At 39.9% G+C, this 27,049-nt stretch overlaps 2 protein-coding genes and 1 long non-coding RNA gene across 6 annotated transcripts; 1 reads left to right on the forward strand and 2 right to left on the reverse strand.

Annotated features, from left to right (window-relative positions):
* Positions 1 to 659: 659 nt before the first annotated feature.
* On the reverse strand, positions 660 to 8,936 carry tuba8l2 (tubulin, alpha 8 like 2). The gene is made up of 4 exons (XM_017457270.2): positions 8,806 to 8,936; positions 2,596 to 2,818; positions 2,151 to 2,299; positions 660 to 1,819 (listed from the first exon to the last, which is right to left on the reverse strand). Exons 1-4 carry the CDS (start codon positions 8,806 to 8,808, stop codon positions 845 to 847), a joined length of 1,350 nt encoding a protein of 449 aa, XP_017312759.1. The 5' UTR covers positions 8,809 to 8,936; the 3' UTR covers positions 660 to 844.
* A 189-nt stretch (positions 8,937 to 9,125) lies between these two features.
* LOC108258568 (uncharacterized) lies at positions 9,126 to 20,611 on the reverse strand. Of its 3 annotated transcripts, XR_001810700.3 has the most exons (5): positions 20,497 to 20,611; positions 19,493 to 19,645; positions 17,632 to 17,701; positions 12,593 to 17,513; positions 9,126 to 12,242 (listed from the first exon to the last, which is right to left on the reverse strand). It is a non-coding gene; the product is annotated as an uncharacterized LOC108258568 (long non-coding RNA). The 3 variants fall into 3 exon arrangements; XR_001810702.3 differs by lacking the exon at positions 17,632 to 17,701 and having other exon boundaries at positions 12,593 to 16,693; XR_001810699.3 differs by having other exon boundaries at positions 12,593 to 17,701.
* Positions 20,612 to 20,888: 277 nt separating this feature from the next.
* LOC108258557 (tripartite motif-containing protein 16) lies at positions 20,889 to 23,764 on the forward strand. Of its 2 annotated transcripts, none has more exons than XM_017457265.3 (6): positions 20,889 to 21,552; positions 21,898 to 21,993; positions 22,104 to 22,337; positions 22,531 to 22,690; positions 22,899 to 22,958; positions 23,076 to 23,764. In XM_017457265.3, exons 1-6 carry the CDS (start codon positions 20,956 to 20,958, stop codon positions 23,600 to 23,602), a joined length of 1,674 nt encoding a protein of 557 aa, XP_017312754.1. In that variant the 5' UTR covers positions 20,889 to 20,955; the 3' UTR covers positions 23,603 to 23,764. The 2 variants fall into 2 exon arrangements, with proteins under 2 accessions (XP_017312754.1, XP_017312755.1); XM_017457266.3 differs by having other exon boundaries at positions 22,540 to 22,690.
* The last annotated feature ends 3,285 nt before the right edge of the window (positions 23,765 to 27,049 follow it).

Raw genomic sequence — 27,049 nt, forward strand, 5'->3', positions numbered from 1 at the left:
GATCATGGAACTATGAGGCAGCAACGCTACCCACCATGCCAGCAATTAAGCAATACAATTATAATCAAATAAATGTATCATACCAATAATTATTTAATGATTGGCTCTGTACGCACTCAGAAAAGTCACGTTCATCCATCTTCTTTGATTTATCTGTAATTTCTTTAGAGATGAATCAATTTTGTTCCAATACTTTTTGTGCACCTTGTGCAGTATTCATATAAATTATATATGAATATATAATTATATAAATAAATAAAAATCATTAACATAGTTAAAAATTGTGTAGAAATAGTCAGTCACTTTTTGATGATGCTGAGTAATAGAACATTTAGCACCCGTAACCATACACGTAAAGCGGGTTTTGATATTGCCATCACCCATTAGAAGATTTTGTTGAATACCTTTGTATAGTTTGCACAGTTAGTCATGTCATGTCAGTAAATTGTCTTGCAAACATTAGCAGCTCTAGCAAACAATAATTGGATTGTTAGCAAAATGTTATGGAGAACAGATATTTAAGTGCAATTTGAGTATGTTAAGTACACTGAGTATATATTAACTATTTGCACATAGTACACATTATCATGCCTAACTAGAATGATGATTGAAGATGTCATGGACTTAAGAGTTTATGAAATAAAAACAGCCAATGAAAATTAGTTTACAGCTTTATTTTAATTTCATAGTTATTTGGACACTTATGGTTGAAACAGAATTGACCAAATGACAACATTTACTAGCTGTATTTTCATATTTTATGACAATATCACAAGATTGCGCATCGTGCTTTCTTTAGCATTGACAGCAGGGGGCTGGTGGCTTTCTAGAGGTCGATTCCGTCTTAGTATTCTTCTCCTTCTTCCTCTTCATCAAAAGAGTCGAGCCCGACCTCTTCGTAGTCCTTCTCCAGGGCAGCCATGTCTTCTCTGGCCTCAGAGAACTCACCCTCTTCCATGCCTTCACCAACGTACCAGTGCACAAAGGCCCGCTTGGCATACATCAAATCGAACTTGTGGTCCAGACGAGCCCAGGCCTCGGCAATGGCTGTAGTGTTGCTCAGCATGCACACCGCTCTTTGGACCTTGGCCAAGTCGCCTCCAGGCACCACAGTGGGTGGCTGGTAGTTGATTCCCACCTTGAATCCAGTGGGACACCAGTCCACGAACTGGATGCTTCTCTTCGTCTTAATGGCCGCAATGGCCACGTTGACATCCTTGGGTACCACATCACCACGGTACAGAAGGCAACAGGCCATGTATTTGCCATGTCTTGGGTCACACTTGACCATTTGGTTGCTTGGCTCGAAGCAGGAATTGGTGATCTCGGCCACAGACAGCTGCTCGTGGTAAGCTTTCTCAGCAGAAATCACCGGTGCATAGGTAGCAAGAGGAAAGTGGATTCTGGGATATGGGACCAGGTTGGTCTGGAACTCGGTCAAGTCGACATTCAAGGCACCATCGAAGCGCAGAGAAGCGGTGATTGAGGACACAATCTGACTTATGAGCCGGTTGAGATTGGTGTATGACGGACGCTCGATATCCAGGTTCCTGCGGCAGATGTCGTAGATGGCCTCGTTGTCTACCATGAAGGCACAGTCGGAGTGCTCAAGTGTGGTGTGGGTGGTCAGGATGGAATTGTATGGCTCCACCACAGCCGTGGACACCTGTGGCGCCGGGTAGATGGCGAACTCCAGCTTGGATTTTTTGCCAAAATCTACAGAGAGACGCTCCATTAGGAGGGAAGTGAAGCCAGAACCAGTGCCTCCTCCAAAGCTGTGGAAGACCAGGAAGCCCTGAAGACCAGTGCACTGGTCAGCCTGTACAGAAGAAAAAAATAAATAAAAAAAGACAAAATTGTGATGTCTATTTTCAGAAATTATTAGTAAGAATTTAATCTATTAACTTAATTTTTAAGGTTAAGTGGATTTGTCAAGATAGACTAATGAGGATGTCTTGCTACTTATTTAAACTTTCAGGAAAATGAAAAGCCACTTGGATAAACGAAGACAGTCCACTTGCCTTGACTTATCTTTAAAGCTTCTCACATTTGGAGATGAGGAAATGTTAATCCAAAATGACAACACAAGTACTGCTGACTATAAACAAAAACGGTTCAGTTTTGTGCAATCAAACTCTTGACCGTCTTACCAGTTTACGGATGCGATCAAGGACAGAGTCGATGATTTCCTTTCCGATGGTGTAGTGACCACGAGCATAGTTATTAGCCGCATCCTCTTTGCCAGAGATCATCTGCTCTGGGTGGAACAGTTGGCGGTAGGTACCAGTACGGATCTCATCTGAAACAAGATGTTCCCATAAAGCAAATTGAGTTTCCTCACACAAATATGAATAAATAAATATAAATATGACCTGAATATATAAGACATTGACTGTCAGACATGCAGAGTTATGTATGAGTATATGAGCATTATCTTATTCCACAATTATTGTTTGGATGCACTATTAAAGATCAACATTAAGTATTAACAGCCCCATCTGATAGATATAGAGATATGCTATATTAATCCCTGGGGCAAATCCAGGGTAAAAACATGGTCTACTGTGTTTCCAGTCCAAATAAGACCCAATTTACCTATGACAGTGGGCTCCAGGTCCACAAAGATAGCACGAGGTACATATTTGCCAGCTCTAGTATCACTGAAGAAGGTGGTGAAGGAGTCATCATGTCCACCAATAGCCTTCTTGTTTGGCATTTGTCCATCAGGCTGGATGCCATGCTCCAGACAGTATAGTTCCCAGCAGGTGTTTCCCATTTGAACACCAGCCTGGCCAACGTGGACTGAGATGCACTCACGCTAAAGGGCAAGAAAAAGGTAACAAGTGCGATTAGCATGATATTGGTAAGAAATGAACTTCTTTTTTGCTTTTATGATGGATGAAGGGTGCCTGTCTGAAACGTCCTCCTTCTGGGAAAGAGGCATTGCCTCAGTACTGTATCTGTCCGTCTAGGTAAAGGAGACTCAAAATACGTTTCCTACTTAATCCTGGGCCAAAAGGGTTGCTTATTGCAGGTGTACAAGGCACTTGAAAAGGTTGATCCGACTTCAAATTCTTTTGTCCTGTTTATCGCCAGGATTTTATAAGAAAGAATGAAGAACTATCTAGTAGAGTACAACAGTAGAGTTTCCCTGAAATTTTATTTATTTTTTTTAAACCCAAAGGACTTTTAAGTGTTAATTCTACCTCTGAAAATCTACTGTATTGCACACCAGTTAGTGAAAGACATGGTATGCTGTATTTGTTTTTGCATTGTTTGCGGACACATTTGACATCGACACCATCCACATAGATCAAAGTACAACAGCATGGTTTCTTAATGCAAATTTGCACTGCATGCTTGACACATGCGCACGTACGCGCGCACACACACACACACACACACACACACACACACACACAGATCTTTCCTGATTGGCATTTGACATTCATGCTTTGTTTTTATTTTAACTTTACCACCAGGTGGCCGAGACAAGCAATTCTAATCTGTCAGAGAGTTTCACGACATGACATGACTGACATTTGCAGGTGACAGTTTAAGAGTGGGTGGTGCGAACAGGCACATTTTCCCAGCCGGATTGCAAAACCACCAGCCACCATTTTAAAGCCTCCGAATTCCACATAAGCTTTGAGCCATGGAAAACAGTAACCTCTGAAAGGTTATTGCTCTGTGAGGCTTTGTTAACCATGTTTACACAAAGAGAAGGAGGCGTTCCAGTTCGGTTCCTCTGACAAGCCTGCAAGGCCCAAACTGTCAACGTCTGTCTCAGCAGGTTTGGCTGAGAATCGACACACTTTTAGCCTACGCCCTTACATGGAATCTTCAGCATGCACTTGCAGGAGGGGGGAGAGAAGAAAAAAAAGAAAAGAAGACAAAAAAAAAGGCAAATTGGCGCGAAGTGCAAACGACCAGTTCCCCATTTCTAAAACACCTTACTTTGGAAAAACAGATAGGCTTCGAAATAATATAACGGATAAAATTATATATATATATATATATATATATATATATATATATATATATATATATATATATATATATATATATATATATATATATATAGGGACATTAGTATCATAAGAACAAAATATGTATAATCTGTGGACAAATGGGTTTCTTAAAAGGTTCCTTGTAATGGTGTTACACATAGAACCGTTGAGGGTTTTCCCAGAAGGACAAACCCAGAACAAAACAACGAAAAAAAAAGTAAGAACTATGCTTGTTATGACTGGAAACAGAGTAAACAAAATATTTAAATCCAGCATAACTATAATGTTACCTACAGACGTTGTAGTATTGTGTTGTAAAAGTGAAGAAAAAAGAAACAAAATGCCTATGTTGGGCTTTTAATGGGTCTTTCCAACATATAAATGCCTCAACGATTCAAGTCAGCATTTTTTAAGAAACTTTAAGTCGACGTGTGCTTGGAATTTTGAAGCTATGCTACCACATTATCACACACAACCTTAAAATCGAACGTGTCAGACATAACGTAATGTTTTATGATTTAAAGAAGTAAAGAAAAAAAAAAAGAACTCTAAATGCCTAGTAATGATTCGGGAATCTGGGACGGTGCTCCAGAGAGTCGTTCCATTTTAGCGACTTTCCCAAAACAGCGCCTGCATTCAACTCTGAGTCAGCTTCTCATCTCGTCCGGGTCATCCTCTATTTTTACCCCCTTGCCCCCTGCAGCGGTGTGTTACTGGGTAAGATTATTAGCCGGGCACATTGGAACGGCCTACTTTGGTCAGGAAGCTATTTATGGCGTGCTATAACTATCTCCCTTTCTCACATACAGCACCTTCTCCACCTTCATTACTGCTAAGCCATTTGTTAGCATCAAACGTTTACCAAGTAACGATCCTGAACCGCTTTTGTAGCGCGTAACCATTCATTCAACACACCCGATATTGTGATCTCAGAGACTTCATAATACTGTCACGAAGAGCATTAAATTCTCTCCCTTGTACCGTGCATAGATCATTTGCATTGTGTCTTGACTTTGATTTGCCCACAGCAGCTTGTTTGCATGAGTTTATGAGCTGTGGATTGTACTTTTGATTTTGAAAAGGTGGTTTCCTCAAAAATAAGGACTCCAGATCACAAGACCGTTCTAGATTTTCAGTGTTTAATAATATAAATATTTCCCCTACTGGATCATAAGGAGTTTGATTATTGGTTAAAATTTTTTTCCTGGGGCAACAGTCGCACAGCTAGCCTACTACAATAAAATAAAATAAAAAATAAATAAATAAAAAAAATTTTTTAAAAATGAACCCATTTCCAGTTTGGACCTTTAACCAAACATACTGCAAAAGTTTTTTATTTATTTATTTTTTTTTAATAACACATGGCAGTACTTAAGAATGAGGTTTCTTGGTGGACATGTTTAACAATTGTTGTAGAAACCTTTAGGAAACAATTGTAGAGCCACATTTGTGCCCCAAATCTTCTGTCTTTAAGATGATATTTTCCCATCCATAGTCAAACCCTTCAGTATCTCCACACGTAACAAATAAATGACGAATCATAGCTTGTATTCGGTTTAATTGCTCGTAAAATGGTTGTTTCATTCCCCATACCATTGATTCAAGATGGCAAACGTTTATTTCATTTGTTTTGTCATTTAAATAACGTTCTTGGTGATGACACTGCCCCCAACCCAACGTAACTCGTTTTCTTTTCGAGACCTATGGCACAAGCTGGTGCTAGAACCGAACCAAGAACTGTCTCCAGATCCAAAGTAGGCACCGCCACCATATCAGTTCCTGAGCAAGACCATTAAGACGTCATCATATGATTTGCAGAGATGTTTGGCCGGCTTCCACAAATAATGACACTTTTTTTAAAGTCATAAAATGTCAGATCCAATGTCCAAGGACTATCTGCTAGTTAACTGTGTTACACTAGCTCACACTCTTTATAATGGTCAATATGGGCAGACGTTGTCAGACTTTATTGACACAGTAAACAGCAGATTTAGTCAATGATTAATTTCCTGCTGATACTAGAAATATGCATTCTCTTCCCCAAAAATCCCACACAAGTGCACTACATAAGGGGAGGAAATACTGACTCCAACACCCTATACATAGGCTAGGGTTTATTTTTATTTTTTACATCCTACTACCACAGTTATTGCTTTTGATAGTACTCAGTAACATGGGTGTAACCGTTAACATCTCCACTTGTCAAATCCAATATGAAAACAGTCCTGATAATGTGGTGTCAGAAGGTAGTCATACCAGCTTGCAAGAGAGCTGATCAGATTAGGATCCAAGCTCCACAAGGCCTCAGAATACTTAACGCTCAGACCAGGTCTGCGATGGTTGCACAAAGACCTGGTATTAGCAAAGATCGTATTAGCCGTTGTGTACAAGTGCTCCAGTACCGCAGGTGGCTCTTAAAATCTCACGACAATTTCCACAACTACAGTTAAGCGATTGCCGCGCCTCAAGGGCAGCCATCTTGGAATGAATTGGCTTGAGCACGCCTCACTTGTCACGACTGGTCACTGGCTTGGTCATGTAGCATGTTCGTCTGTGGAATTCGTCCAGCTGCCATGCGCATGACATGGTGGCCGAAGCCTCCACACAAGTTCCTTTTGTTCTGTTTGCTACAGAATTATTTGTGGAAACCAGCCAAAACGTCTAGTATTTAAACACTAGGGTGGCTGCTGACCAAAATTGAGCTCAGTAAAATTTAAATGTCTGACCTAAGTCAGAGCAGTTTAAGAAAGAATGGAAGGCTAATACAAAGATTAGAAAATAGGAATTGATGTAGTAAACATTTGTCATTATTGTATAATCTGACATATTTCTGCAATGTGGACCTCAAATAGATTTTTTAAAATCCGGGTTATGGCCCTGCCTGCCAAGGAATTGTCTATCAAATGAAGGTGGTGCTATTTCGCAATGCAGTTATTAAAGATGAATGAATGTAGTGCGTGTATGCTCATCAATGGTTATTTGCAGAGTCATTGGTTTAACAGGCAAAGTAAAGAAACAGCTGTTTGAGATATTAAACACACTCACAAATTACTTCCAAATGACTACCTTCGCTATGTGCTGAAGGGGGGGATGAAAAATGACATCTGGCATTCAGAAAGCTGTGAGAAATGTTTGTCTTTTACATTGTGTAACCACACAAGGCTCCACGTGTCACCTCTCAGGATTACAGACGACAAACGCTACTTAGAAATAATCTAGTGTGTGTTTTGTGTGTGTGTGTGTGTGTGTTACAGCTTTTATAGGTCACCCTTCTAAAGCTGGATGTCTGAGAGCACTTGAATGAAACTTTTCTTTTCTCACACACACACACACACACACACACACACAGTAACAACTAAAGCTGTAAAAATGACTGGAAGAACGACTGGTCATGAAGCGGTTAAACAGGAAGCTGCAAAGCTAACAGACACACCCACTAATCACATGGACCTGAAGGAGGGTAAACGGACAGTAGCACTTAAGACTAGATCATTTCTGACTAACAATAAGTTGTCGAATATCATTTTTTTCAGTTTTATTGCAGGGATTGCACAACAAGTCCAAAGGCAGACATTTTGGTTTCCTTATTTTAGCGCACCAGTACACTACATTGCAAAATAATGCTTTCAACATGGCGTGTCAAATAGGAAGCAATCTGGGGCTCACTCTTAGAATTTGTCACGTTGGAATGAACGGATGAGAGCCATGCAGTTAAAAAAAACTCAAAAAAAACCCCCAACAAAATCAACGATTACATCTAAAAACACCCAAATATTGGTCACCCCTGCAACACAACCAACTACTGAAAATGAGTTATCATTGACCACCATTGAAAAAGGTCCAACCGGTGACCCACTACCAATCTATGGATCACTGCTGAACAACCAACTACCCATCAGTGAAAAACAACCAAAACACATAACCACTGGAGATAAACCGATCACTGAGCACCACTAAAAACAGCCAACCACCAACAGATCTCTACTGAAAAACAACCAATCCCTGTTCACTACTGAAAAATGGCGAATCATTTGCTACCACAAAAAAACAGCCAACTAAGCAGTCAGTGATCACCATTAAAAACACCCCAGAGCAAACCATTCTGAAAAACAACCAATCGCTGTTCAGTACTGAAAATGACTCAAACAGCCAAAAAACAAACTCCAAACCACCACACACACAAAAAAATCCTAACCAGTTATCCTCCCCCACCTCTTACGTAACTCATCTGATGCTCAAACAACATGGTGATTCATGAAATTACAAGTATAGGTCTCATAAATGGGCGTTTCCCAATCGATAGGCGTGTTCAGACCATATAGGCGTTCTTCAAATATCCAATCAGCTACGGTTATTTTTTTAAACAAATCATGTAAAGGCTATCCCGGTTTGAAAACGCCCAATAATTTTGAAAACGCTTTTTTTTTTTTTTTTTGTTATTTTGGTCTGCCGACACACCATACTCCGCAGAGCTTAGCCGCCCTTTTCCGCGCATGCGCAAACCGCTCCTCGAAGTACGCAGTAGTATATCCGGCGTGAGGGTTGCGGAACAAGTAATTATCGTTTGAAATAAAGCTATATAAATCAAGAAAACTATCATTTCTCTATGTAGACGCTAAATATAGCGTATATGTCTATAGTCGATTAAAAAAAGAATAAGAAAAAAATATATATATATCGTTAGCTTAAAATAGCGCGCGCGCTAAATTTACATTTCCTTCCCATCACTGAGAAATTATTGTATATCATTTAGGAATATTTTTCACGAACGCATATATGTAAAGTTTGTACTCACCATTTTTGCTCTTGTGTCTTCTCTCACTGTGTACCTGCAATGGGGTAATAGAGTGAGACACGAACATGTGCTGCTGACGCACGCTGCCTTTTATACACACACACACACACACGAAAGGAGGAGGAGCGAGCAACCGTTACGAAACAAAAACAAATGACTATGAGTAAGGCCAAAATAAATAGGCTATGTGCTCAAATAAAGAAAAGTTCACATAAATATATAACCAAAAATTAAACATTCAAAAATATATATTGATGAACATTTTGGTAATAATAACAACTATATAATAATAATATTATTATTATATTTGTAATAATAATATTATAATAATGTTATTATTATTATTTATAATTACATTTTTGTATTTATACTTTTTTTTAATGATTTTATTTCTTTTACATTTTTTTCTTTATTTATCCCCACTCTACACAGTTCCGAACTAACTCACAATAATCCTGGAAGGCATGGACTCAGTACGTGAGATGGGTATTATGTCTGAATTCTGAGTAGATGGTCACTATGCGAGTCAAAAATGCCCATAATGCAATGGGACTGGTGCGGATGATCTCAGAAGAAGAAAAAAATGGTGGAAGACAGTGTATTAAACCTTGGTTAAACAGGACTTTAACAATATAAGTTGTTAATTTGTTGAAGGTTTAAACAAGAAAACAGTCATCACAGCGTGTGAGGGAAATTATTCATTTTTACTTTGTAATAATTTTGTTTCTGTTCATGTTCATCTGAGGATAACGCCTAAGAAGGCCATGTCATGTCACTGAGATCAGTACAGAATGTTTATCTTGTTACAGACACACAAACATGTTCTTTTGTTCAAGGTTCGTCTGCACATCTTCTAAGACCCTAAAACAAAGCCAGTTTGAATTGTCTCAAACTGCTTCTTATCGGTACACAGAAGTGTGTCATGCTCTGCACTTCATATATATAGTAGTGGTTCAGCACAAGCACTTCAAAGCGCTGTCATCATTTTTTCCTGCTTTATTCTATCCTGTATTAACCATCTTTCTGTAATAAACTTTTTTTTTTTTACCTTCAGAGGACGAGTCTGTGAGTGTTGTCTAATTTCCACGACAAGCGTTTGAAACCTTTTTCGTGATCTCCATCACGCCTTAGCTGGCCAAGCTAACTGCAACGAATTTACCTCACCTGTTAACCCCGCCCACATTACATCACTAATTCAGTTCACTTTCCTGAGGAGCATTTTGCTGTGAGTGCAGTTGCTTTAAGATATTTGTGTTTATGATGACATTGAAGGTCACATGACAATGCCAATATGGCGGATGTAATATGTCCGGGATTGTATTCATACTACACGTGCATACTGATTAGTACATACAGTCACAGTACGCGATTTCAGACACAGCCAGTGTTTTGGCTATTAAAGTGCACTGGGTATGCATAGGGTACAAATGAATAATTTTTCCACCCTACAGTATATAGTGCACTGTATATTCAGCTAGTGTATGAATGAAAGGCTCTCTATTGCTAATAGACAGCAATTTGTGCCTCCATGGTCTATAGAGGGTATTAAAAACTGTATCTAGTGCTTTGTATGTGCAATGCAATATGAAACAGTTTAGGACTATTATATGGAGAGCACTTTATGAAACAGGGAAATGATTTGGCATTCTGGCCATGCACAATTTTACTGTCCTCTAGAGGCAGTCGTTTTCTATTACAATCCCTACAAAGATATACAGTATTACAGTATGCTTTATGCAGAAACGCAATCTGACAATTTGATCATTAATCATATCATCAATTTAAAGTTCAGAATGAATAAAATGTTACAAAATGCCGTCGTGACTGATTTACATTTATTTCAAAAACTACAAACAGGATTCGGTCAGGGCAATGCTCAGTCAAATAGCAGAGTTGAGGAACAATGAGGAAATGAGGTTCCATCCAGACTTATTTTGACTCACACAAACTCAGAGTCCCATAATCCTTAAACCCCGTAATTCCTATTCTGGAGAATGATGGAAGTCCGAGCTCGGTTTTAATGTTGTTGTGATAGAAAGAGAGAGAGGAAGAAGAGCACCGCAGACTCCAGGACTGATTGTTGTGTCCAATCCCACACTCTTTACCCCGTCCTTTCCTTCTGATCTCTTTGTACGAGACTGAGATGGACACCACTCCACCTCCCCGTAACAGCGTCTACACACACTCTCCTTACACAACACCTGAATATAGGAGTCAACTCTCTCAAGATGATCGGAGTATGGTTGCTGTCTCACATTGCTTCTTTTTTTCTGTGGAAAACTACTTGAATTGGCAAAATTGCAGTGATGTTTGGTGGCAAATTAGACTTTTTAGCTTTACTCATGTTCGACGTACATGAATCGAAGGGGGCTTTGGCTGAAGGCGCATTGTGATGACATCATAGGACGTGTCTTCATATTCGCTGCATTGGCTCGTTGCTACGATACGTCGATGCGTCCATATTGATCTGGGCAAAGTTGCCCTATAAACACATACAAGTAAACAAGCGAGCTGCGTTTCTGTCTGTATAAAAAGTACAATAACGTTTACATTCCTCAACCAATTTCAATGGTTTATGATCTACATGGAGAACAAAAAAGCTTTCTCTCCTGTTACTTAGAATCTCCATAGTTAGACTTGGAAAATGATTCACTGTCTTAACGAATTGTGAAAAGTCATGCTTGTCAAGCGTAGATTTGGCTTATTTTTCTTGGACAATAATTGTGCGGACATTCCTGATGTAATATAATAATGCATTTCATCTACATTGAAAGTTTTTTCATTGTGTAAATGGCCTTTTCTGTTTTCTAGCCCATCATTGTAGCATTTTCTCCTGCTCCAGGTCAGAACACCACTCGTTCACTTTGAAATACTGAAGGAAAAGAAAAAAAAATCGAAATAGTGCATCTTTAAGTAGTAATAATTGACCATCATTGAGAAAATGGAACAAAATCGGCAAATACGAATCAAATAGTGAGACATTTACATTTATTCTTTTAGCAGACGCTTTTATCCAAAGCGACTTACAAATGAGAATGAGACACTGGCAGTCAGTCTGCTTTCTATATTTTTTATTAGCAATAAAAGCATACAGATGTACTCCAAAACAGACAATAACAATGACTATCCTGTGTGGATCCGGTAAAACATTGACAGATACAGTTACAGTGGTAAAACATTTCTGTGGTAATAATAATAATAATAATAATAATAATAATAATAATAATAATAATAATAATAATCAATTGATAATAGCAAATTGTATATGTAGTATAAACAGTAGCATAATGTAGTCAATAATAAAATCAAAATAATTAAATAATAGAATCTGAAGGCATGAAGTGCTCTCAGGACAGTACAGACTCGCTTGCGGAAACACCTTCCCTTCTTACAGCTCCTTCCCACTGCCTCCTCAACGGTTTCTCTTTGGGGGAAACCTTCGAAGTGTAACAAAAGTTAGCCAGCCAACTAACTACAGTAAGATTCACAATATATCAGTCGCTCAGCTGAAACGAGGAGTTTGTCATAAAAGTCAGTTTGGAGAAAAACTGCAATATAGATGAAAATTTAAATTATGGACAATTTAGTTTAGAATATAAACTATAATATAGCCTGATACTTGCGAAGAGAATTGCTATTACATTTTTGATGATTTCTTCTTAAGTCTTAGATTTCAAGGCTGACTAGCGGTATTGCTAGCTATTGACTTGGACTCTGGTGGCCAACTAGTTAGCCGTCAACATAATGTTGTAATGACCAAATGCAACCAGACACTGTTCACTCTTACCTGTGAAATCTGGTTTTGGAGTGTGTGATGGTTTGTATAGCCCCAAGCTGCACACGAGTCAAGTATCTGTTCACCTGTTCACTTATGAGATTTATGGCAAGTTGCCCAGATTGATATGGTGGCAACGTTGATGTACAATCCAGCGGCCATGGGGAGGTTTTAAAACGTTCTTTTTCACAGTAAACACATGTCACATTTGGAGAAGACTGCTGCACAGCAGCTCTGTTCTTTTCTAAAGAAGAAGAATAAGAATGATGTATCCAGTCAGAGTTCAGGAAGTAGAATCAGCACTAGAGGAAGTGGTCACTGATCTGCTGCTGACTTCAGATTGTGGTTCTCTTTCGGTTTTGTTGGACTTTCCTGGCAGCATTTGACACTTTCAACCATGATATTTACTCAATAGGCTTAAAAACATGGTTGGTTTAGATGATTATGTTTTTGCCTGGTTTAGACTGAAAGTTTTAAGAATCAATAGAGATCTTTCATAACTTAAAACATTCAATATGGCATCCAAGAGGGTTCTCCTCTCGACCCTTTTCACTCTATATAGAGCATCTGAGACATTTCATCCATAAATATAATGTTAATTTCTACTTCTAAACTTACAATACACAGACCTACTTATCAGTCCAGCCAGATTCAGCAGCACAGTTACACAAAATGGATGCATGGATGACTAGAAACTTCCTGCTGCTAAATCCTGATAAAACTGCACCATTAGATTGGATCATTGTAATGTGTTGCTAGCTGGCTCTAGGTTTAAATAAGCTAATTATTAACTAATCCAGAATACTGCAGCTTGTGTCTTTCCAGTAAAATAACGTCCGATTACATTACTCCAATTTTATTCAGCTTACCCTGGCTGCCTATTAAAGTTTGACATCAACTACAAGATTTTGATAAAGAAACAAATCTCGAAATAGATTAGCTCTGGCATATCTTACTCATCTTCTGAAACAGTATAACCCATCTTTTTAAAGCTGTAAACATCCATAAAACACATTGTTACTTTATTCTGTTGATACAATTGCTAAGTTCAACAAAAAAAAATGTATTAGGCATTATGTTAATAAACACATTTTTTAATGTGTCTAATCTATAAGTCCCATGAGGTAAACATCACTCCCTACGTAAGGGATTAAATGCACACTTAATGTACATTTAATAATCTCTTCCAAAGTCGATGTAATGTATTATAGGGAGCCATTTTGGGATTCCGCATTTAGTTCAGTGTCCAGCTATTTACACATCCAGATTTAAGCAACTTATTTACCATCATATGTAAGTTTTATTGCATAGAGCCCAAGTGCTGTGGTATTTCTCATAATTCAGCCTCTGAACAAATTCCAAGATGTTAATGTTTAGTCTTAAATAACACCATGTCTGTCCCATCCAACATCACATTCATATAGATCAATTCTAACCTATATAACGATATAAATCAATCATATTACTCATTAAATATACTCTACTATTGTGATACCACTGGTAATGTTGGACAAAAATATGTCCTATTGCCCCTTTCCTACTTTTTCTATTGGGGCTTCTGTCCTGGAGAGTTTGCTCTTTTGATAATAATAAATTGGCAGAAATACTGACATTAAAGTTGGCCTTGAAGCCTCTGATAGTGCAAAAAAACTGAACTAACTTACCTTTCTGTACCCATGCAATTGATACTGATATACAAGCGTGTGAGTAAACTATGTTCTGGCTTACTAGAAAAAAATGTGGCATGTGGCAGTCACATTGTTTCAAAATCTCAATCAGATTCTGCTTGAATTTTGACACCAACTTAAAGAGGATAAGCCAAAAATTCTAGGACTAGTTCACAGAAGAAGGTTTAGCTTCTTGCAGAAGTTACCTCAGAATCTAAGTAGGCAGCCTTAGTGTTATTGAGGCTTTTTTTGTTTCAGTTAAAATATTTCATAGTATGAATAAAGATTCATGAGATACATTTAGGTCCGCAAATATTTGGGCAGTGACACTATTTTCATAATTTTGGCTCTGTACGACACCACAACGGGTTGGAAAATAAACAATTGATGTTCATTTTTAATACTTTGTCGAGAATCCTTTGCAGGCAATGACAGCACTGTTGTCTTCTGTGGACGTCCAGGCCTTTTTGTGTTCCAGAGTTCACCAGTGCGTTCTTTTTTCCTCAGAATGTACCAAACTGTTCATTTGGCTACTCTTAATGTTCCTGATATCTCTCTGATGGATTATTTATTTATTTTTTTGCAGCTTAAGGATAGCCTGTTTCACTTGCATTGAGAGCTCTTTTGAGCGCATGCTGTGGTTCACAGCAACAGTTTCCAAATGCGAATGCCACACCTGGAATCATCTCCACAGGTTTTACCTGCTTAATTGATGAAATAACGAAGGAAAAGCCCACACCTGTCCATAAAACAGCTTTTGAGTCAAATGTCGAATTACTTTTGGTTCGTTGATAAAGAAGGGGCTACATATTAAACAGCTGTAATTCCTAAACTCTTCCTCCAATGTGGATGTTAATACATTTAAACTAAAGAAGAGAGACTGAATTTTAAGCCCATGTTCATTATTTAACTGTAACTTGAATATGTTTTGGTAAACAGCCGATATAACTACACTTGTGTCAATGTCCAAATATACATGGACCTAAGTGTATGGGCTAAAATGTAACACACTGTGCTATAGTGCCACCATCAGGCCCACCTTATCTTATCTGTGTAACATGGTGGTGGTAGTAGTATCAGGGTTTGGTCCTGTTTTCCTGGGCCAGGACGACCTGCCATCATTGATGGAACAATGACTGTAAGGATATCTGTCTGTGAACTTAATCGCAAGAGAAAGTGGGTCATGCAGCAAGACAACAACCCTAATCACACAAGTCGTTCTACCAAAGAATGGTTAAAGAAGAATAAAGTTACTGTTTTGGAACGGCCAAATCAAAGTCCTGACCTTAATCCAATAGAAATGTTGTGGAAGGACTTAAAGCAAGCAGTTCATGTGAGGAAACACACCAACATCCCAGAGTTTAAGCTGTTCTGTACTGAGGAATGGGCTAAACTTCCTCCAAACCGATGTGCAGGACTGATCAACAGTCACCACAACTGTTTATCTACAATTATTGCTGCACAAGGAAGTCACACCAGATACTGAAATCAAAGGTTCACATACTTTTGCCACTCACATATGTAATATTGGATCATTTTCCTCAATAAATAAATAAATGACAAAGTATAATATTATGAGATAAAAATGAATATCTCATTTGTTTAATTGGGCTCTCATCATCTGAAAATCTGTTTTAGGTCATATTTATGCAGAAATTCTAAAGGGTTCACAAACTTTTGAGCACCACTGTATGAATAGATAAAAAGTATGAGGTAAATAAAAATTGTAATCGTTGACAAATTGCTGTGGTTTTTGAGGCATGTTATCGGAAAGTTGTTATGTAATATCATTAAGTATCAATGAAAAATTTATGAAGACACTGAAATAGAGTTTATGAACACTTTATTGGATTTTAATGGATGTTCGTTAGATTCAGTAATGTTCCTGTATGACTGTTTCAACTCAGACAATGTAATACCTTCATCAGCGGCTTTAATAACTTAATTTGAGTCACGAACAAACCCTCACTGTATGTTTTTAATCTTCAGGGGAACCACAAAGTCACATAAACGTCAAATGTGAAATTTATCATTAGACACTTCCCATGTTCTGTTTCATGTATTTTTATTTTCGTATGTTTTTTGTTTTGTTTTTTTAATTAAAAATAACTAATAAAAATAGTTATTCTCCCTACAAAAGATTGTAAAAGATTCCGCCTACAGGGACAGCTACAGTCCTCCTTCGATGGTCCCAGGAATGGGATCCACACTGCCTCACTCTCCCCATCCCACCGGCATGGACCAGAGACCGTGCAGTGAGAAAAAGGAGGAGCACAGCAAACATCGCCAAATAATATCTCCCTTGCAGTAAATCAAAGGCAACTTAACTTAACACCACGTGCAGAAAGTCCCTCAAGCCTACACCACCACGGCAGAGACAGCAGCACAGCGGGTCGTTCTCAGACCTCCAAGAATGCACCAGCGTCCAAATCCCCAAGGGAGAGTCCTATAATAAAAAAATTTAAAAAACACAATTTAAAAACAGCTAATAGCTTCCAATCCCCTCAGATTCACAATCTTAGACAGGAAGTTCCAAGCAGTACACATTAGCACACTATTCAACAACGAACTTCCCCCTATTTATAAGGAGACATCAACTGACAAAGCCCCCCAAAAAACAAACAAACAAACTAGGAAATAGTGCTCAAAATAAAGAAGAAAACCATAATTTTAAGAGCAAATCACATTAAAAAAATAAATAAAAAATACAATAACAAAAACAATTTACATACAGAGCGATGGGAAACGGGCAGCGTTGGCTCAACAGTTAAAGCTCTTGGTTACTGAACACAAGGTTGGGGTTGCTGAAGCGCCAGCACTGCCAAGTTGCCACTGTTGGGCCCTTGAGCAAGGCCCTTAACCCTCTCTGCTCCAGGGGTGCTGTAACATGGCTGACCCTGCACTCTGACCCCAACTTCCTAACAAGCTGGGATATGTGAAGAAAAGAATTTAACTGTGCTGTAATGTATATGTGACAAATAAAGGCCTCTTCTTCTTCTTCAAAACCTCATGTGCTGAGGTCCTGATGTCAAACCTAAAAATTCACATAGATGACAAAAGTAATAATAAGAAAAATATACTTTTCAGTCTTTAAAAGCTCCCTGTAACACCACATGTTTAAATAACAATAATAACAGCAAGTCAGACCAAATTCATACTCTACATAAGATTAAAAACCATTTAAAACAGATTACCCTCAACAGCGTTCCTTACGAAGCTATGCATTCAGTGGCATTCTTGAGCTTCTTGGAAAAGAACAGAATAATCTAATCAACAAGTGAAACAGAAAACACGGACACATACATCACTCAAACTACAAAAAGCACCTACCTAAAGTAATTAAAACCAATCCAGATTCGCACCAGTGGCAGCACGCACCCTTACCTAGAGACACTTTAACTAACGTTCACATCCTCTTCCGAAATCCCATGCACGCCAAACTGGTAGCGAATTCCTGGTTAAACAATAAACCGGGAAAATAAAAAAAATTAAGGAAAATAAAATCCAAAGTTTGCACAAAAAAACTTCATGCATGAAATTCCTTTCCCAACAGTGCTTCAAACTAACAATTTATAACCTTTTCTGGACTTCCGACACATCGTAAACGAATTCCTAACATACCTAAAGACTTACATAAAAAACATCTAATGGTTTCATAAAAGCATAGAACAATTCATGTTTACAAAAAAATGTCATGCAATATTTAAATATCGGAATAATAACTTCTTGTTTTATGTGTTTTTTAACCTCTCAGTATAGCAACAGCCACTATAATGCTCCAGTCACCACACAGATACAACACAAACGGGGTGAGACTACATGAATTGAAAGTCATTTAATTCTGTCCTCCTTCAAGGGATTTGTCAGGAGTGTTGGACTGGGACAGATGCAGTTGAGCGTTTTAATGTGAGCAATGCAAACAAATCCAAAACTTAAGGCAGAGTAAAAAAAAACAACAAAAAAACAGGTGGACTAGGCAAAGGCAAACATGAATCAAGAAACAGGCAGATTGTGATAACCAAGGGAGTTTATGACCCAGAAGCAGAACACAGGATGAAAATAAACAGGTTTTATTCAAAGATAGTGAAGGTCAGACTCATGGTTACTGCTAATTTGTCCATGAAACATCATGAAGGTGAACTGGGGCCCTCGGAAGTGGCCGATGTCCTCCGGGATCCCAAAGTACCGGAATACAATAAATAAAAAGTTAAATAAAAAGTTCTGCTGTTTCAAAGGCAGTGGGAAGACTGGGTAATGGGACGAGGCGCAGGGACTTAGAGAACCGGTCAACAACATCCAGGATTGTCGTATGACCACGGGATTCCAGCAGGTCATTAATAAATTCGACAAGGATGTGAGACCAGGGCCTTTGGGTTTGTGATGTAATTTGATCAGTTTTTTTTGCAGAAAACTTTTTGAATTGCTGAAATTGCAATTGCACAAAATTGTTTTGCAGTGTTTTGCAGTGAGCTTTGTTGGTAAATAAGACTTTTTTAGCTGTATTCATGTGCAACGCACATGAATCAAAGAGGACTTTGGCTGAATGCGCACTGCGACGATGTCACATGGCACGCCTTAGCCCAAATCTGTGGAAAATCTGCAGTAATTTTCAAAAATTGCTGCATTTCCTTGATTTTGCATTAATTTCTACGATCACAAAATCCTGGAGGGACTGGCTGAGAGCCTCCAGCTGTGAAGTAGATGGTCCAGGCGGATAGCGAGGTCGATCAGGGAGTCTAGTGTAAGCGGTTCATCACGGAATGCCATATCTGTGAGGACTTCTGGGTTCAGTCCTCGAAGAACACGGCTTTCAAGGCTGCGTCGTTCCAACCACTACCAGCCGCAATGGTATGGAACTCAAGAGCATATTCTGCTACACGACCGGAACGTCGGTAGCATGTTCAAAAGCAGTTCTTCCACCTCCTTCCCCTCATGTGAATGATCAAACACACGGTGAAACAGCTCTGTGAATCGCTGATATGAGGATGTAGGCTGGCCCTCTTGCTCCCACACCACCGTGGACCACTTCAGCGCCTTGCCCGTGAGAAGATTCATGAAGCGTGATATCTTATGCGGTTCAGACATCCCTCCGTGGCTAGCAAAATACAGGGAACATTGCAGAAGGAATCCCTTACAGATTGATGCGCCACCTGAGAAGTTATCTGGCGCTCATTGGGGTCGTGGGTGCCAGAGCTGGAGTGAGGAGTGAGGCGGTGGAGACGAGAGCTTGTAAGAGGAGGCTTACCTTTGCGTCAAGGTCAGCGAGACGCTGACGCTGCTCTCCTGTCAGCTGTCCGTGAGCCGTAATGGCGGCTGTCCTGCTGCATCCATAGATGGACAAAGTAATCTGTCAGGAGTGTTGGACTACAGATGCAGTTGCAGTTCAGCATTTTTAACGCTGAGGCAGAGACAAGATTAAAAAAATTGGTGTAGGTCAGGCGATCAACAAACAGAGTGGACTAGGCAAAGGCAAACACATGAATCAAGAAATAGGCAGATAATAAAGAAACCAGAATAATCAACACAGTAAAGAAGGCTTTGTAAAGTCAGATGCGCGTGACAAACTCTTAACAGCTAACATTAGTTATATGAGTGACAGTGCCAACTTTTATAATAACCTTCTCGAAACAGTGATTAGTATGCTCATTGTCATAGAATTAACCAAATAATTTGATTAAACCAATTTAGATAACTATAAAAGACTTTAATAATAATAATAATAATAATAATAATAATTTAAAAAGTAGACAAGGTGTACTTTACACTGTCCACAGTGAGCACAGCCATGTTGACTTGATGTCACTCTTGGTAAACAGGCAAGGAACTGGTAGTTGAGAAGACTACCCCAAATATAAATGATAGATAAATTAAAAGCAAAATAAAGAGAAAATAGAGTGGACCTGAATTATTAAGTACAATCATTAAGGACGCTGTAGTCTACTACATCACTGAAGACGAAAGATTCATTTTCCAATCTGGCAATGTTCGCTTTATTATTCTGCCATCTGCTGGTCAAACAGCGCTACTGCACCATAACACACTACAGTCCGGAAATAAAAGAGCTCAGTGATCTTTAAAAACAAATGCAGGCTGTTTTCCCTCTAATTGCCGTTTGCATTTTCGTTTACATGACGTACAGTGTATACCAAATGTCAAATGAAAAAGCAACGTCCAATTTCAATTGCAATTTCAATTTCCCATGTCATACGCGTTATGACCCTGTCATATTGAAATAACAATAGCAATTACCCCGTTCCACTTCCTCAGTGTGGCGTATGGAGCCTGCAAACATTCATATAGAATCGCAAATCGCTTTGTATCTGCTTTTCCCATGCCTTGCACAGAAACCTGTCAATCACTGATGGGGTGGGAGGATATTATGGGTCGTGTTTGTATTTGGAAGTGACGTCACTCACAGACGACCGGAAATTCACTGTGCATTCGAGATTATAATTTATACTTTTATTTTTATTAATTGCAAATACAAAAGACTTCCATATATTTATGATGCTGTAGGATATTTCGATCATGTTTACGTTAACTGTGACTGAAAGCGCTCTCTCTCTCTCTCTCTCTCACACACACACACACACACACACACAGAAACATTAAGTCACGCCCACTGTTTCCAGAGAAAGCGAAACTGATCTCTCTCTATCCCTCTCTCTCTCTCGCTCTCTCTCGCTCTCAGTGTGTGAGTGCAGGAAAATGGCCGAATCCAGTATTTTAGATCACTTTTCAGTGGATCAGTTCAGCTGTCCAGTGTGTCTGGATCTCCTGAAGGATCCGGTGGCTATCCTCTGTGGTCACAGTTTCTGTAAGGTGTGTATTAATGGCTGCTGGAATCAGGAGGATGAGAAGGGGGTCTACAGCTGTCCTCAGTGCAGAGACACTTTCACTCCGAGGCCTGTTCTATGCAGAAACAACATGCTGGCTGAAGTGGTGGAGAAACTGAAGAAGACTGAAGTCCAAGCTGCTTCTCTTGCCCCCTGCTTCGCTGGATCTGGAGATGTGGAGTGTGATTTCTGCACCGGGAGGAAACACAAAGCCGTCAAGTCCTGTCTGATGTGTCTGACCTCCTTTTGTGAAACTCATCTGAAACCTCATACTGAACTTCCTGGTTTGAAAAAGCACACATTAATTGAAGCCTCCTCAAAGCTCCAAGAGAAGATCTGCTCTCAACATGACAAACTGATCGAGATCTACTGTCGCACTGACCAAAGGTGTATTTGTTCTTTGTGCATGTTGGATAATCACAAAGGACACGACGCTGTATCACTTTCAGCAGAGAGAACTGAGAAACAGGTGAGAACTAGAAATCTTTTCGGAATGAATTCATCTGAATTATTTTTCTTATCTAGAATCAGCTGCTTTAGTCAGTTATCAGATTTAAATTGTGATTGTAATGGTTCAGTTCATCAGAATGATTTTAAAATGGTGTATTACATTTTAGTGTGTTGTGTTTACACAAGTGTTAAATGAATTTGTCCTCCTCAACCAGCGTTAGTCATAATCACGACAGAGCAGTCAGTGAACTTTGGAGCAGCTAGACTGTGAGCTTTAACCATTTAGCTACCATTAATATTCACCCACACATCATTTATAACCAGCTGAATATAATTGTGATTTTTAAATGTGATTTGTGCTCAGAGTAAGTTAAAGGAGGAGCTGATGAAATCCCAGCAGAGAATCCAAGAGAAGCAGAAAAAGGTGCAGTTGCTGAAACAGGCTATGAACACAATTAAGGTGAGCAGTGAGCAGAGACAGAGCTGCTCCTAGAAACACACACAACATGAACAAGCAGTCATCCAGAGTCCCAGTAACAGAGGGAAATGTGTGTGTGTGTTTCCTAACAGTCACGTGCTCAGACAGCAGTGGAGGACAGTGAGAGGATCTTTACAGAGATGATCAGCTTCATGGAGAAAAAGTGCTTGGAGATGACGGACCTGATCAAAGCTCAGGAGGAGGCTGAACTGAGTCAAGCTGAACGATTCCTGGAGCAAATGGAGCAAGAGATCACTGATCTTCAGAGGAGAGTCACTGAGCTGGAGCAGCTTTCACACACACATGATCACATCCACTTCCTCCAGGTAACACTCGCTGTAGTGACGAGTCCTATTTACAGTTCAGCAAACAAAAATATTACTCTAAACTTTAATTTTTAAATAGTATCTTGCTTTTGTAAGTAGCTTATTTCACCCACAGTTTGTTTGGTCTAATTTCTTCTGAGATCATTTGTTCCTCTCTCGTTCTGTAGTCGTTCTATTTGTTCACTCTCTGTAGTGTTTCCAGTCTCTCTGTGTCTCTTCTGGAGGTGAGGATTCACCCAGCAGCACTGTCCATCAACATCTCTCATTTGATAGTGTGAGGAATTTTCTCGCATATCTGAAAAGGCAATTGGAGGAATTCTGTGAGGAGGAATTCAACAAAATCCCTCCACCTGGTAAGAGAGGCTGGTCCTGCTGGAGAAACACCATGATGGACATCTTTACTCGCTCAAGAAATATTCAAAAGATACACAGAAATGACCAACAATTTTAACTAAAACACTGATTTAAAATGAACACATTCACTGTATCACTTTAAACTGTTTCCATCTTTTATAGAAGCTGATGATTAATTTTTGTCTTCATCTCTGTTTTGTCTCCAAGCTGCAGCAGTTGAGAAGATTTCACTCTCAGAGCCAAATAGCAGAGAAGAGTTTCTGAAATGTACGTCTAACAAACACACCCATACACACAGAAACAGGAATGCACACCCACTAATTCAGACCCATTGATACATACAGCAATCACATTTTTCGGTTTTGTTTTTGTCTTTTATTTTAGATTTCTGTTATCTGACTCTGGATCCCAACACAGCAAATCGTTCCCTCCATCTGTCTGAGAAGAACAGAGTGGTGAAAGACAGTGGGATACAGCCATACTCTGATCATCATGAGAGATTTGACTCCTATATTCAGGTGTTGTGTAAGGAGAGTGTGTGTGGATGCTGTTACTGGGAGGTGGAGTGGAGTGGTGTTGGAGGTGTATCCATCTCAGTCTCATATAAAGACATCAGGAGGAAAGGAGAGGGTAAAGAGTGTGGGTTTGGACACAATAATCAGTCCTGGAGTCTGTGGTGTTCTTCATCCTCTCTCTCTTTCTATCACAACAACATTGAGACTAAGCTCGGAGTTCCATCATCCTCCAGAATAGGAGTGTATGTGGATCACAGTGCAGGAAGTCTGTCCTTCTACAGCGTCTCTGACACGATGAAGCTCCTCCACAGTGTCCACACCAAATTCACTCAGCCACTGTGCCCTGGGTTTGGGGTTTATGAAGGAACTGTGAGATTGTGTGACCCAAAAAAATAGTAGAGGAAAAATTCAGGCTCATTTCCTCATTGTTTGTCAATTGTGAATTGTGGTGAAACTTTAACATTAAAACAGTAAATGTTAAAACACTGGGTTTAGACTCAGTCTGGGATCATCAGCTACACTGTTGTACACAATAAAACTATTATACACTTTCTTTAACTCTGCTTTAACTCGTGTTAAAAGTAACAAAGAAGTGATCATATACAAAAGTTTGAATAATTCCAGTGTCACGTGAGGGTAAGTAGAGACAGACACAAATTGCATATAAAGCTTTATTAAAAGAGGCAGGCAGACAAATCCACAAAAATTAAAGGCAGGGTCAAGGTCAAAAACAGGTGTCAGCAAACAGAGTACACTAGACAAAGGCAGAACATGAAAACCGGGAAACTAAATTAAGTTATGAAACTAGGATAAGGAAACACAGAACAAAGGCTTGGTATGAACAGAAGCGTAGACACTGACTGATACTTTGCACAGGACAAAGACACACGGTGGTTTAATTATGCAAACTAATCAAAGGGAAACTGTAAGCAGGTGTGACACATGAGGGAGACAGCCAATGACAAGACATGGGTGGAGATGACAAATAATAACAAAAACACAGGTGTCAAAGTAAACAAAGTCATGTCAACCTGGAAGCACTTGTTGTCGTGTTACAGCTTTTCCGAGGTCGGGGTGGAGCTGGGACAGGCAGGGTACACTAGTCTTCAGGCTTGGGCATGACATGGGAGGTTGCATCATCGGCCTCATGCAGGAACAAGGCTTGGGAGACTGCGTCCTGAGAGTCAGGCGTGAATGAGCCATGGAGGGCTGCGCATGAGAGGCAAGCTGGAGTAGAACCTGGAAAGCTGTGCTGTTGGCCTCTGGGTCAAGCAGAATGTGGGAGGCCGTGCCATTGACCTCTGGCTTAAGCAGGATGTGGGAGGTTGTGCCGTCGGCCTCTGGCTTAAGCAGTACGTGGGAGGCCGCGCCGTTGGCCTCTGGTAGGAACACAACTTGGGAGACCACGCCGTCTGCCTCTAGCATGAACAGGTCATGGGAGACCGCACCGTCAGCCCCGGGCAGGAACAGGACTTGGGAGACCACGCCGTTGGCCCCGGGCAGGAGCAGGACTTGGGAGGCCACGCCTATGGCCCTGGGCAGGAGCAGTACGTGGTAGGCTGAACTGTCGGCCCCAGGTAGGAGCAGGACTTGGGAGGCTGTGCCGTCTGCCCCTTGGCAGGAGCAGGACTTGGGAGGCTGTGCCGTCGGCCTTGGGCAAGAACATGGTGTGGGAGGCCACAATGTCGGCCTCGGGCAGGAACATGGCATGGGATGCCACGATTTAGGCCTCAGGCAGGAGCTTTGCAGGGGAGGATGCCCTGTTAGCCTCTGGAGGGAGCTCAGCAGGGAAGGCCACTTAGTCTCCAGACTGTATTTTTCTAACTTCTGCAGTTTGAACAATAGAACACTCACAAGTCTTGGCAATAACAGATACAAAAATATCAGAAAGATACAGAGGACAGGCTCAATTGTATTTAAAAAGATACAAACTAGAATTGAGAAATGTGTGGTCACATTTCTCTAGAGTTACATCAATTTGTCCTAGTTTCCTTGATTACCATACATGAATACTCTCTCATATCTTGTACATTGTTTATACAGTCATGTGAAAAAAAATTAGTACACCCCATGGAAATAGTTGGTTTTTTAAAAATTTATTTACATATTTGGACAAGCAAACATTTGATCCTCTTTGAAACAGTCCATCCATCCATCCATCTTCTATACCGCTTATCCTTTTCAGGGTCATGGGGAAACCTGGTACCTATCCCAGGAAGCATGGGGCACAAGGCAGGGTACACCCTTGTCAGGGTGCCAATCCATCGCAGGGCACACACCCATTCATACACTACAGACACTTTGGACATGCCAATCAGCCTACCATGCATGTCTTTGGACTGGGGGAGGAAACTGGAGTACCCGGAGGAAACCCCCGCAGCACGGGGAGAACATGAAAACTCCGCACACACAGGGCCACAGTGGGAATCGGACCCCCAACCCTGGCGGTGTGAGGCGAACGTGCTAACCATTAAGCCACTGTGCGCCCCTCTTTGAAACGGTGCCTATTAATAAAGTTGATTCACTATCAAATGATACATAAAATTGACATTCTCTAGTACTTTTCACAATTTAAATTAAAAAAAAAAGATCAGTCACATGGAAAAAGTAAGTACACCCCTACATTTATCACACCTTCAAATTCATAAAATTAGAATCAGGTGTTCAAGATTGGGTGCCAGTGATTAGAACCTGCTTAGGGAGTGTAGGGCTGGTGTTCTCTTTTTCTATTGAGGTGTGTGGTGTCATCATGCCAAGATCTAAAGAGTCCTGTAAGCCTTCAGAAAAAAAGGTTGTGGATGCATAGGAGCCTGACAAGGGATTTAAAAAGATCTCCAAATGATTTGAAATACATAATTTCTGTGTATGGAGAATAATCTTCAAATGGAGCAGATTTCAAATGACTGCCAATTTGTCCAGGACTGACCGTCCCAGCAAATTCAGCCCAAGTGTAGACTGTCTGATGCAAAAAGAAGTCTCCAAGAACCCCAAAATTTCTTCACAGGATCTGCTAATAAGTCTTGCAACTGTTGCACATTGCATGCAGCTACAATCAGAAAGAGATTGCACAAATTTGACCTGCATGTGAGGTGTGCCAGGACAAAGCCTTTGCAAGACTACTGTTTGCCAGTGAGCATATAGGCAAACATCAGGCCTTTTGGAATAATGTGCTCTGGAGAGATGAATCAAAGACATAGTTTTTTGGCCACATTAACAGCAGACATGTTTGGCACAGACCAAATGCAGTTTTTCAGGAGAAACACCTCCTGCCATCTGTGAAGCAAATGTGGTGCAAATGTTATGGTTTGGGGTTGCTTTGCTGCCTCAGCGACTGGACAGCTTGCATTCATTTATACAACTATGAATTCTGCATCATGTCAAAGAGTGGATGAAGATAATGTGAGGCCATCTGTCCAATAGTTGAAGTTGAACTGAAAGTGGACCTTTCAACAGGATTCTATGCACACTAGCAAATCCAGCAAGGAATGTCTCAAAAAGAAGAAATTGAAGGTTATGGAATGGCCTAGTCAAAGCTTGGATTTGAATCCCATTGAAATGTTGTGGGGTAATTTGAAACGGGTAGTACATGCAAGAACACCCTTAAACATCTTGCAACTGAAAGAATATGAAGAGTGGAAGAGTGGTAAAAAAAATTCCAGCAAGCCTGGTGGACAATTATGCAAAACGCCTAAAATAACTTATTTATGCTAAAGGAGGCAATGCTAACTTCTGAGGCCAAGGGTGTACTTACTAAAATATCAACATCTATTGATATTTCTGTGAAATAAATGATTGAAAAAGATAATTTTCTTTGTGGTTTTGTTCAAGTATATCAACTTCATT

Source organism: Ictalurus punctatus, chromosome 26, assembly GCF_001660625.3.
Source record: "Ictalurus punctatus breed USDA103 chromosome 26, Coco_2.0, whole genome shotgun sequence".
Taxonomy (NCBI): domain Eukaryota; kingdom Metazoa; phylum Chordata; class Actinopteri; order Siluriformes; family Ictaluridae; genus Ictalurus; species Ictalurus punctatus.

Excerpts from the sequence above, each read along its gene's own strand:
- tuba8l2 (XM_017457270.2), bottom strand. Across the intron at positions 2,300-2,595 it reads CCTGGAGCCCACTGTCATAG|ATGAGATCCGTACTGGTACC; the intron begins GTAAATTGGGTC and ends ATCTTGTTTCAG. Across the intron at positions 1,820-2,150 it reads TTGATCGCATCCGTAAACTG|GCTGACCAGTGCACTGGTCT; the intron begins GTAAGACGGTCA and ends TCTTCTGTACAG.
- LOC108258557 (XM_017457265.3), top strand. The coding sequence starts at position 20,956 with ATGGCCGAATCCAGTATTTTAGATCACTTTTCAGTGGATCAGTTCAGC. Across the intron at positions 22,691-22,898 it reads CAACAAAATCCCTCCACCTG|CTGCAGCAGTTGAGAAGATT; the intron begins GTAAGAGAGGCT and ends TTTGTCTCCAAG. Across the intron at positions 22,959-23,075 it reads CAGAGAAGAGTTTCTGAAAT|ATTTCTGTTATCTGACTCTG; the intron begins GTACGTCTAACA and ends CTTTTATTTTAG.